The sequence below is a fragment of the Myotis nattereri genome (genome assembly GCF_964212035.1).
Source record: "Myotis nattereri genome assembly, chromosome: 1".
Classification (NCBI taxonomy): Eukaryota; Metazoa; Chordata; class Mammalia; order Chiroptera; family Vespertilionidae; genus Myotis; species Myotis nattereri.
The window spans coordinates 10,955,810-10,967,913 of record NC_138075.1 but is presented as its reverse complement, the minus strand read 5'-3'; the positions used below and the strand labels follow the sequence as shown (position 1 = coordinate 10,967,913).

The 12,104-nt window shown below is 58.5% G+C and overlaps 1 protein-coding gene across 3 annotated transcripts in view; it reads right to left on the bottom strand.

Moving 5' to 3' along the window:
- CCDC88C (coiled-coil domain containing 88C) overlaps nucleotides 1-12,104 on the bottom strand; it is a gene marked incomplete at both ends in the record, with an annotated part of 111,260 nt that overhangs the window by 35,947 nt on the left and 63,209 nt on the right. For all 3 annotated transcript variants that reach the window (XM_081099746.1, XM_081099747.1, XM_081099748.1), the window contains 5 exons: nucleotides 187-314; nucleotides 2,947-3,987; nucleotides 5,336-5,473; nucleotides 8,732-8,916; nucleotides 11,740-11,884. In XM_081099746.1, the coding sequence (XP_080955872.1) occupies nucleotides 187-314; nucleotides 2,947-3,987; nucleotides 5,336-5,473; nucleotides 8,732-8,916; nucleotides 11,740-11,884 (1,637 nt within the window). The remainder of the gene's footprint in view (nucleotides 1-186; nucleotides 315-2,946; nucleotides 3,988-5,335; nucleotides 5,474-8,731; nucleotides 8,917-11,739; nucleotides 11,885-12,104) is intronic.

Sequence of the window (12,104 nt, the reverse complement as noted above, 5' to 3'; positions counted from 1 at the left end):
TAGCCTTTTATGGACAAGGGTCTCCCATCCTCTCCTCCTTGGGAGCCTCCAGGAAGAGGACCTAGATGTGAAGGACGACAGGCCCTGGGCTGTGAAGACGGAGCAGAGCTTGGAGCTGGGGCGGGGCGCCCGCGGGGGCTGCGCACGGGCTGCGGAGCCTGCAGACCTCACGGGGAGGGTCCTCACCTGTCGCCGTCGCTGCTGTCGTCCTGCAGCAGCAGCTCCTTGCAGAGGCCGACCTTCTCCAGCTCCTGGTCCAGTTTGTCCAGCTCGCCGGTCAGCCGCTGACTCTTCAGCTTCTCCAGCACCAGCTCCTGGAGGACAGGGAGGGGACGAGCATGGGCAGGGAGCGCATGGCCCTTCGGAAGGCTGAGCCAGTGCCTTCCCAAGTCACCGGGGCCGGGCAGGCGGTTGATGGGGATGGGTGAACCCCTCTTGCACAGAGAAGGGTGAACACACCCCTGCAGCCAGTGCAGACGGCCTGGCCACATGGCCGTGCGCCAGGATGGAGCCACTGAGCTCCAGGCACAATCAAACGTGCGTTGGAAATACTGTTACGTCGATCTCTGATTAGTAGGTTCGCATCCTAATGATCTCCTCTAGGGAGGACTGTCATTAAATGCTCGTTGCAGAGAATTTGGAACAAACACCAAGTCCGAAAAGGAGGAAGATTTCATTTTAAATTCTGGTTTTGATTGACTTTTCAAAAGTGGGTGCTGCTCTCACTGAGGTGGTTGGCGTAGTTAGTCCACCTGCTCCCACGCCTCTTTGTAGCTCTCCAGTAGCTACAATTTTCTACCTGGTGTCACAGCTCTCTGCATGCATGCCTACCCCCTCCAAACCCGCAGGCTCGGACCACCTGCGTGGCAGAGAACGGTGCTCCCCAGACATCCCACCGGCAAATCTCCAGCCACCCTGCAGTTAGGTGAAGCCAAGTGACCGGTTCCAGCCGATGGGCTGTGTGTGGAATGACCTGGGTCACTTCCCAGCCGCAGCTGAGAAGAGCCGGTGTGTAACCTGCCGGCGGCCTTTCCCCAGCCATGGCAACCGCCCAAACCTTGTGTTGAGATGGTGGCGCCGTAAGATCAAAGCGGCTGAGTCCTAGTATAGGTGACAGGCTTCCAGGAGAGTCACCTGGACTCTTGTGAGAAGCAAGCCTGGATATGGCGATTCACTGTGATTCTGGGGCTACCTGTTACTGCAGCAAAACCTAACCCATGCTCACAGAGGCAGGGGCTATGGGTCGCAGCTGCAAGGATTGTACTCTCGTGAGCATGAGACCTGTGCTCACCACATCTGTTTCCCTTTCTTCCTGGAACACACTTCCCAGCCTCCCTTGTCGCTAGGTTCAGCCGTGTGGCCGGGTTCTGCCCCGTGAAGTGTGGTCTTTCTCACTCACTCTCTTTCTCCTCTACTGGTCACATGCCAAGGAGCCAGGAGAGGACTCCACCAGGGGATGGCCGAGCCCCAGGATGGAAGCCTGGTGCCCCAGGCGCTGCACTCAGGGCCACCTGGGAACAGCCACACTGAACTCAGACACAACTTCCATGTCGGGCCATTCGGAAGAAACTGCACCAGAACAGTATTCCCTCCAACACGCTGCAGAATGCCCAGGTGGCCCGGGCCAAAGGTTCTGGGGAAGCAGGCCACCCATTTACCAAGAAACTGTAAGACAAGCCGCACCCTTTGGTCCTGTAATTATACTTCTAGGCTAACCCTAAGGAAAGAAATATCTGTGTGAAGGTGTACGTGTCCAGTGTTCCTTAACATAGCGGAGGCCTCCCCCCCGCCCCCCCCCCCAGGCCAAAGCTGCCCGGAGGGTAGAGATGTGCCCGGGAAGATGTCCTCGGCACTATGGGGGGATGACTCCACGCAGGAAACCAGGAGGGCTGACGTCCAAGCTCTAACCCCACAGCCCACGGCCCTGGGTTCTCCTCCCACAGCTCCCGGCCACTCTGCCCTCCCTGGGCCGGAGCCCTGGTTAAGGGAGAGGAGACACACAAGTAAAAAGTGAAAGGAGAAGGAGATGGCTGAGAACTGAACTAGGGCATGAAAGTGTGGAGGAGAATTCAAATACCTTAGAAGACGGAGAGCAAGGGATCAAGATGAGGACGTGCCGACTTAAAAACCATTGGTACATCCACACAACGGAACACTACTCGGCCATAAAAGGAAGAAACCGTACCCTTTGCGACAGCACGCGTGGACCCGGAGAACACTATCCTAAGCGGAATAAGCCAGTCAGAGAGACAGGTACCGTATGATTTCACTCATATGTGGAATTTCATGAGCAAATAGAACTACCAAGCAAAACAGAGACGAACTGATGCACAGAGAGCCGGCAGGCAGCTCTGCTGGGGGGTGGGTGTTCGGGAAGGTGGTGGAGGGACTCAAAACAGAGAAGAAAAAAGCAAGAACTAATAGACATGAGAGAACAGTGCGATGATTGTGGGAGGGAGGTGGGAGGAGGGGAAAGAGGGCATAACGGGGATAAATGGTTGTTGAAAAAATAAATTAAATAGAAAAAATAGAAAACAGCCTAAATGCCAAAAAAATAATTACAGTAAATTATATGTGGCTTAAAGCCTATTTAACGTAACGAAAAAAAGCCGTAACAAACACAATAGGGTTAGGATGCAGAGAGTAGGTGTCCTGTGTGTGTGCGTGTGCGTGTGTGTGCGTGTGCGCACGGATACGCATGGGAGGAACGCTGGGATAACTACAGTCCGTGGTTATCTCCGGGCAGGGCGAGAGCAGCCGAGTTTCACCCGGTTCTTCTTACCTTTCGGCTCTACCCTGTTCAGAGCCAAGGAAGACATCGAAGGAGCACGCACAGTCCCAGTTCTGTCTGGAAGCACACCCCTCGTGGCACACCTGTGCGGCTCTGGACAAGGACGTCAACCCTGCGTCCCCCTCAAGGGGCTGCCTGCACCCCACCCCGCTCACCTCTCCCAGGGTGGTCAGCGTCCTGGTGTGCATGGCGACTTGCTTGGTGAGGTCTCTGTTGTCCTTCTCCAGCTCCTTCAGCTTGGTGGCCGCGTCCCGGCAGCGCGCCAGCTCCTTGTCCAGAGCGCGGCTCTCCTTCTCGGCGGCGGACAGCTTGGCGGTGACGTCGTCCAGGGCCGTGTCCTTGAACTCCACCTGCTGCCACAGCCGGTTCACCTCCTTCTCCAGCAGCTTCTTGTCTTTTTCCAGCTGGGCCACCTCCTGCTGCAGGGCCTCCTTGTCCTTCTCGGACATCTCCAGCTGCTGGCTGGCCAGCCGTTGGGCCTCCAGGTCCCGCTGCAGGGCCTGGGTTTGCGCCTCCAGCTCCCCCCGCTCCCGCGCCAGGGCCTGCTGCAGCCGCAGGTTCTCGGCACTCACGCTCTGGTAGCTGAGCTCCAGGCGCTCCGACTTCTTGCTCTGGGCGCTCAGCAGCTCCACGCTTCTCCTCAGCTCCTCCTTCTCCCGCTCGAGCTCCCGGTTCTCCCGCTCGATCTGAGCCATCTTGGCGCCCGTGAAGCGCACGGCCTCCACCATCCGGCGCAGCTCCAGGTTCTCCTCGTCCAGCTGCTTGTTGTCCCGCTCCAGGCCTGCCAGCTGCACCGACACGTTCTGCAGGGTGTCCAGAGACTTCTGCAGCCGGCGGTTCTCCAGCGACAGGCCCTGGCTCTCGCGCTCCAGGGTGTCGACCTTCTCGGTGGCCGTCGTCAGGGAGCTGACCTCCCTGGCCAGCCTCTCGTTCTCCTTCTCCAGCCGCTGCATCTCCTTCTGCAGCCCCTCCGCCCGCGCCGCCTTCTCCCTCGCCTGCTCCAGGTCCCGGCGCAGCTGCTGCCGCTCGGACTCCAGCGTGCTGAGCTTGCTGCTGGTCTCCGTCACCGTCCGGTGGAGGGCTTTGTTCTCCTTCTCCATGTCCTGCACGCGGACCTCGCTGCTGACCTCTGACCTCTCCCGCAGCGTCTGCACCGTTTGGTTGAGATGATCCTTTTCTTGCTCGAGATCCTTGATCTGCAGGAAGACACAATGGAAATGACACAGGTGGCTGCACGAACGTATTTCGGTGATTTGGTCCAAACTGGGGGACTAAAGAGTAGGCCTGGAAAGACACCCCACCATGGACCCGAAGGAAGTCGTAACGTTTCCCGGAGGCCTGATACGGACACAAGGTGAAGGGCGCGGAGATCCCCCCGAGACAGTTCAAGTCAAAACACATGCACAGCAGCCAGACGACTTAGAAACAGAAACCACACCTCCTCTCCCTTAAAACAACGAAGGTGATTTCTTTGGTGCTTTTTATCCTGGTCCACAGGGGCCCGACGAGCTGGCCGCCCACCCGTGGCCGCTCCTCATGCCACCCTCCCCCTGCAGACATCGCACATGATCTTCCCTCTGCTTTTGAATATTCACCCGCCTCCACCCTCCGGCCTTCAGCATCACTGGCTCCTTCTCATCCTCCCGGGCTCAGTGTGAGTGCCAGCTCCTCAAAGAAGCCCTGCACCACGATTCTAAATGCCCTGCACTGAGCAAGACTCTCCCTGGACCCACGTGTATTCCCTCAATAGCACACGTCTGAAGTCACCTGGCTCGTCACCTATCATTCTGCCTTCTAGACTATAAGCCATACAAGAGAGGGGGCCCTGGCCTGTCTCTTCACTATACATAGCATTATCCCAACCACCACTTTTTGCTCTACTAGAGAAGCTGAAAAATTCAAGTACTTGATACTAGCCTCCCTTGCAGCTAGGGGTAGTCACATGTTGGGTCTGGCCAATGACATGTCGATAGAGGGTCTGGGGAGGCCTTCCCTCTGTCTCTTCACCCTCCACCTTCTTCCTGCCCACTTCTTGGGGAAGCACAACAGCCACTGACAACGCTGGCAGAGCGGGAAGAGGGAAGCCTGGCCCCTGGGTGGCATCACTGAGCCGCTGCCCCAGCGCTGGGCTGCCTTCCCTGGCACTTGTTGTAGTGCCAGGCGAATCCACCCTGGAGGTTTGCCAGGGTTCTCAGGGTGACGCTGGACATTTGGAGCAGGATCGTTCTTTGTCCTGCGGGGCTGTCCCAGGGGCTGCAGGACATTGAGCAGCATCCCTGGCCTCACCACACCACAGCCAGGGGCACCTTCCCTCTCCTCCCCCTAAGTCCTCTCAATCAAAAACAAGATGGCCAGTGTCCCTGGGAGGCAATACCTGTCCCCATCCCTCTGCTGCAGCTGAGGATTGCTGGTCTGAGCTCCAGCTGGGTGAGGAAACTGGTCACCCAGGAATCACTGATCAATGACCAGGACACGGCTGTGATCCTGGACGCTCCCCCTTGCAGACAGGGGCGCCAGGGGAGGCCTGCGCTCTGGAGGGCCTACCTGCCTGGCTCTGTCCGCCTTCAGGGTCTCCATGTCACTGTGCAGCTGCTCATTCTCTTTGATCAGCTCCTCACTGAGGGTCTCCAAATCCTGGTTGCTCTGCTTTTCCTTCTGCAGCTGCATCTGCAACTTTTCAATCTGCAGAGCCAAAGACCCAGCCGTGCAAAGGTCAGTTTCAGGAAGTGAACTGTGTTTTACAGCAGACCCGAACCCTGTCACCCCACAGAACACTGTAACAGGCCTCTTCTCAAGGAAAAGCCCTCCTGCCCACTTCTTGGGGAGGCACAACAGCCACTGCCAAGACTGGCAGAGCGGGAAGAGGGAAGTCTGGCTCCAGGTGGTGTCCCTGAGCCGCTGCCCAGGCCAGGCCTGGTGGTGCAGTGAGCTCCCCACACCCTTGACCATCACCTCTCAGCCCATGGCATGCACTTCCAGCTCATGGTAGAGAAAAACGTCATGGGCACCAATCGGTCAGCTTCCCTCCCAGCTCACGCTGTTCACTCTCACTGCTTCCGTCTTAGGCCTTGTCCACTACTGACCTGAGGGTCAGGCCACATGCCTGGGGCCAGCGGACTCCCTGCTGGATGTCCTACGGGGACTTCATCCAGTTGGTGACATTCCTATTCACCCAGCTGCTCAGAGAGGTCCTCTGCCATCTCTCTCCCTCCTCTCACCCTCCAAGTAAATGTGTCACCAAGGCCTGTCCTTGTCCCCCATACGGCTCCCCTCCACCCCCCACTGCCGGCCCCAGGCCAGACCACCTTCCGTCCTGCCTGGACGATGGCCCAATCAGTGGTCCAACACGGAGCTCTTCTGCAGGACCCACCACGCCCACTCCCTAAACATGGACTGCCTGAACCCGCGCGTCTCACGCTCTGTGCCTGACACCTGAACACCGTGATGGACGCAGATTCAGGCTCAGTACCTAGGGCGGGACCTGAGGTGGGGCTCCCAGGCCAGGCCCCTGCTGCTGTCCCTTCCCACTGACACCAAACTCAGGAGGGGGAAAGGGTTGCTCCCTGCTAATGATGTGACCACGAGCGGGTGTCCCTGACAGGACCAGCAAGCAGCAGGCATGGCCACCAGCTTCTGTCAGGGGGAAGTGCTCAGCACACACCTGGCAGGTGTGACAACCATCGCTGACCCCCTATGAGAGTGCCAGTGCCCCCCCCCCCGAGCTTCTGACAGTCAGGGCTGGCGCCCAAGAATCTGCATTTGGACTTGTGACCCTGATGCTGCCGCTTTGGGGTGACTGCTCTAAAACTAACACAGTGGATCTCCACGATCAAAGACCAGGTGGTTCTTAGAGCTTCTACAGACCCTGGACCTCAGGTCCCCCACTGGGCCCTCTGGGGGGAGGACCCTCAGATACCCCGTGACCCAGTGAGTAGCCAGGACCCAGAGCCTGCTCGACTGGCCTGTCTGGGGGGCAGCCTGGCACAGGTGGGTCTGCAAAGCTCCCAGGAGGATCGCTGCTCTATGCGGGCTCTGCCTATTTCTCCCGGGGTGAGGCCCTCCCTGCCTTTATCTCATAGGTCTGGGCACTGTCTCAATACTCCTCCGGAAGCAGGAGCCAGGCGAGCTTCTTCTCCATGAGGGGGGGTGGGGTCGGGCACAGTGGGGCTCACAGTCGTGTCCTCACATCACCGTCAGCACACCAAGCCCGCTGCCCCCCAACATGGGGCCCTGAGGACGGGGCCAATAGCCAGTTGCACTGTAACGGGCCACGTGTCTGAGTCTTCCTCAAAAGCGAGAACATCTTTCTGCTCCTTCCTTATCGAAGCCCCGCTTCCTAGCACCAGGTCTGGGCTCAGCAGGGAACCAGCATCTGCTCTGAGGGCGGTGCCTGCCCCGGAGCCGACCCCGAGGAGGAAGGCCCGGAGCAGCTGTCACTCACCCTCAGAGAAGGGCACGGGGCTCAGAGTCCTCGAGCAATTTGCCCAAAGCCCCACAGTGAGGACGCGGCAGAGCCCAACGCACAGCCATGGGCCGACCCAGCCCTGCTCTCCCTCAGCCGGGGCCTGGGGTGTGTGTCCTCCAACCCTCCACCATCTTACCCTTAACGCTGCACCCCTGCCGCCCCGTCCCGCACAGAGAAAGGGATGTGATTCCAACCTTGGCATTTCTGATTGTTGTTGCTTTCAGCAGGAAGATGTGATTGCGCATGTCCCACCCACCACTGCTAGGCACCCCCCATCTTTCTTCGCCTGGTCCTTTCTGCCATGGAACTGGGGCCCTTAGTCCTGTCCATCCCTGAAGGACCTCCATTCCCCTAGGGAGAGCTCGCTGGGCTGGGATGGGAGCTGGCCCCAAGGGGTTTCCCATCCTCCCCGGGCAGGCACCAGGCTTGAGCCGAGGACTCCTGTGGTGAGGCTCTCGGTCCCCAGAGCATGCAGGGGTCAGGGACCTGCTCAGCAGCCCCCATGCCAGGGGCTGGTGTCCCCCTGATAGGCCTCCAAAGACTGCCCCACTTCCTCTCTAAATCAGGGTTCCTGGTTGAAGGAATGGACTTAGGATATCGATACAAATGAGGCAGGGAAGGTGCCTTCTCTGAGGCCCACAGAAGGGTGGTGAGTCTCAGGGAAGGACGTGGACTTCGGGAACTATGGTTTACACAGACGTTTCAGACTGAAGTCAGCCTACAGCCTGGCGACACTCGGGTGGTGGGAGAGCCGAGCAGGCACCAGGGTGCCTGGGACTCCGGGCAGCTGTGTCCTGGCTGACCCTGTTCCCTTCTCAGGTGCCCGCGAGGGACCATGCCTTCTGGACGTGTCCAAGGCTGTGCCCTGGCTCCAGGAAGGCCAGCGTCGGGCCATGTCCCCTATGGTCCTCAGCTGACGGCCGAGACGCACCATCCACCCAACGTTAGGGAGGACCCATGACGTGCCAGGCTCGGGGGAGAAAGCAAAACCAGCCCCGCTGGTCAGGACAGAGGCAGCCAGGCCCCGAGCGGGCTGAGGACAGGGGGGAGGAGCAGAAGGGCCACCTGGCCTGGGCTCCTGGGACCGGACACAGGACAGCTCTGGTCTGGGAACTGCGGCCCCTCCCTTCTACCAGGACTCGGAGCCAAGACAGGCCTCCCGAGGGCTCTAGCAGGGCTGCCATGGTTTCCTACAGGGAACTGACCCAGAGAGGAAGCAGGGGTGGGGCCCAAGAGGCCGGGGGCTAAGGAGTCATGCCCACTGCACAGGCGAAGGCAACGAGACACACAGATGTCCGGTCGCACTGCTGCAGGGACAGGTCATGCTGCCTCGGGACTCTGCTCCATGAGGACTCGTGTCCCGCTCCCATCACTGTGGCTGCCCTGCATCCCCCATTTCTCCCAGCTGTGCATCCTCACCGACACCTGGGCGCTCCGCCTGGCCTCCTGTTTGCCCGAATGTTCCGCACAGTTACCTTCGTGCTGAGCTGCTGGTTCTCCTTCTCCAGCTCCCCGCACTTGAGGCTGCTCTCCTCCAGGGCCAGGGAGGCGTCCCGCAGCCCCTGGATGGTGCTCTGAAGGCTCTGGTTCTCCTTCTCCAGCTTCAGGATGCGGCTGGAGGCGCATTCGTTCAGCTCAAACACGAACGACTTCCTGGAGGCTGAAGAGCAAAGTCGGGTCAGGGCCATCACCCTGAGCCCTAGGTCTGAGGGGCCTGGGGTGGTCGGCTGGGTGCCCTCCGTTGCTCACAGGGTGCTGTTGCTGTCAGCACCTGGCTCAGCTGGGGCCTGGTAGGGAAGCAACCCAGAGCTAAGAAGAAAGAAGGTGACGGTGGAGAGGCCAATGCAAAACCTGAAGATAGTAGAACTGGTGGAACCACTTTTTACCAAGTTCTAACCTGGCCACCAAGTCAGGGATTTCAGAGACTAACAGAGATGGCAAAGAGATGGCATTTTCTGTGCCGGCCCCCAGAGTGGTGGGGGTCTGGGTGGCTCAGCTGAGGGGGTTTGTGGGGGGTGATAATTGACCAGTGTGTCTGCAGGTGGTAGAGGCTCTGCGGCAAGTATGTCCAGTACTTACCATCCCTGGACAGGGCCTTCGGACAGATTTCATTTTGTGCTTTCACAATTGCATTGAAAAAAGAATGAGACAGTATATCTAAATTGCTTGAGAAAGTCTAAGCGAGATCAACATAAGGTAAAGACAGACGAAGGCAGATTGCCTCCTTTGCTTTTAAACAGCTTGAACGCAGAACAGAAAAGGGAGCTCAGACCCGAGAGAACCGGAGTTCTCGGCCCCTTCCTGCCACAAGCAGGTGCGTGACTTTAGGTAAATGAACGTATGAGGGGTCAGGGTGCTCCCTCACCTGGCCCTCCAGGGCCACATTCTCACCCGGAGCCTTATCACACTGCACTGCTCCTAGGGCTGAACCCCACCTGCTTCCTGTTCACCCCCTCGGGAGTGGAAGGACCTAGAGGGGACGCCAGTTGTCACCGCAGCACCTGAAGCTGGACGTTCCCATCGCCCACCAAGGACAGCAGCACAGACCGAAGAAGCCAGAACAGACTGAAGACCCGAAGCAGCAGGCAGCTCAGCAGTGGAGCAAATGAACCTTCGTGGTCCAACTCCAGCTCAGTGCACACCACAGACAAACACGCCTGCTGTCAACACATGGAAACTCACCTACGGCTTCATCCTGCCAAGGCTACCAATGACACTAACAGCCGAAAACTCCACTAAGTCACAACCTGTGCTCATTCAGATGGCACCTTTGCAGCATTCGCTTTAAAAGTAACATTTTTAAGTGTATGGTTCTGTGGATTAGATGCGTCTCCACTGTCCTGCAACTCACCCCGCCCACCTCCTGTCTCACTCAGTGCCTCACACCCGGCTCTGTGCTCCTGGGAAATGATGGTGAAGGATCTCCAAGTGCAGCAGTGGAGCTGATGACCAGCCTCATTTCCTCTTCCCTAAAGGCCAGCGCCTCAGAGGCTCTTGAGAGGACAAAACAGTTTATGGGGAAAACAAGCAGTGGTTCTCTACTGGGCGCTGCGCTCACGAGCACCCCCAGAGCCAGAGCCATGGGGATCTTTTCATCCAACAAGGGCGATGGGACCGCCATCCTCTGTTGGTGCCCCGGGGGCCAGGCCCAGCGTGAGGCTTCACCGGCTCCTCTCAGGAGACACCACAGCAATCCTGCGAGGCAGCTTCATTACCCCATTTTGCAGATAAGAAAACGGAGGTTTAAGGAGGTCACCTGGCCAACAGGTGGAGGAGCCAGGACTTGAAGCCAGGCCTTTCTGACTCAAGAAGCCACCACACCATCCACGCAAAAGTCCATTCACGCTTTGCTCATGAGCTGCCAGCGAAGCAGCAGGAGTGGGAACACCAAGAAGTAGTCACGGGCACTGACCTGAAAGGGCTCACAAACTGCACAGGGGGCCTGAGTCAGGGGGGCTTCCCAACCCACCAGCCACCCTGGTCTCTAACAGAAACATCAGGTCTGAGAGGTCCCTGCCAGCCGCACCACTCCTGCGTTCCACAAGGGGGCGGTGTCCTCCCCATGAACCTGAGCTCCCAGAGCAGAGATCCCTGTTGTGCCCACCTTGGTCCCAGGAGTGCTGAGACTCCAAATCACAGAGAACCGACTCCTCACACAGATTCATAGTTCAATGAACTGATTTTAGGTTTGGAACTGATGGGGACCCTTGAAGAGAAGGACTATCCAGCTGCTCTCAACAGCCTCTCCATGATGCTTAGGAATGTTGATCAGAATTGGAAAAGCAGCACCCCACCCCCCACCCCCCAAACCAGCCCAAGGCCCTCCTGTGCGCTGCAGAGATCTAAGTGCACCTTCGCCGGCACCCTCAGGTGCACGAGATGTTGTTGAGCACAGAGATTGGCTACTTGTTTGCCGGGTGCACTGCCTGCCCCTGGCCAACCCCACACCTCCTCTGGGGGCTGTGAGGGGGCAAACACAACAGACAGGGGAAGAGGCCTGGCTCCCCTGAGAAGCAGACACTTAGCAGGCCCTGCCCAGGGAGACAGAGAACAGACTGCACCCATCTGCCCGATGATGACATGAACGGAGGAAATCAGCCCAGGCCGGTTCTAATGCAGGTCAGTGACCACTGGGGAAGGCTCCTGCCATCCAGAGCTTTCAGTCCCCCATGGACAGATCTAAGACATCCTCTGGGCGTCAGCGTGCTGTCATCTGGAAGCTCCCGGGACTGTCCGCACGGGGGCTGAGAATCTGGCAACACTTACTTTGTAGTTCATGACCTGACTTCAAGGCTGCCAGACCCTTCACGTTCTCCTTGGGGAGAATTGCAATGAAACAGTTCCAAATGGCCCTTGAATAAAATCCTATTCACTTGGGGTGACGATGGGCTGACACATGAGATTTAGAGCCAAGGGCTCAGCTCCCTGGATGAGGGAGAAGCCGCAGCCAGGCTGACTCCCAGGCCCCAGGGGCTCTGCCTACCGTCTGACAGGTCTGCATTCTTGGACAACTGCTCCAGCTCCCAGCCCAGGTGGGCGGACTCGTTCATGCTCTGCTTCTGTGCAATCTCGAGGACCATGTTCTCCTCCAGCAGCTCCTCAATGCGCTTCTTGTCTGTGTCCCGGTCCTAGTGCAGGAAGAGGGCAGTGGTGAGGATGCCCCCGTGCCCGCCTCTGGACAGGCCCTGCCCCCGTGCATCCATCCTCATTCCCCCAGGATGAAGGGCCTCCATGCACCTGCTCACTTCCAAAAGCACAGCTGCACAGAAGTGACTCCAACACAGGCCCAGCTGGGAGACCTTACAGCCACTAAAAGAAATGCTGACCCAGTGGCTTAGGTCCTTGGTT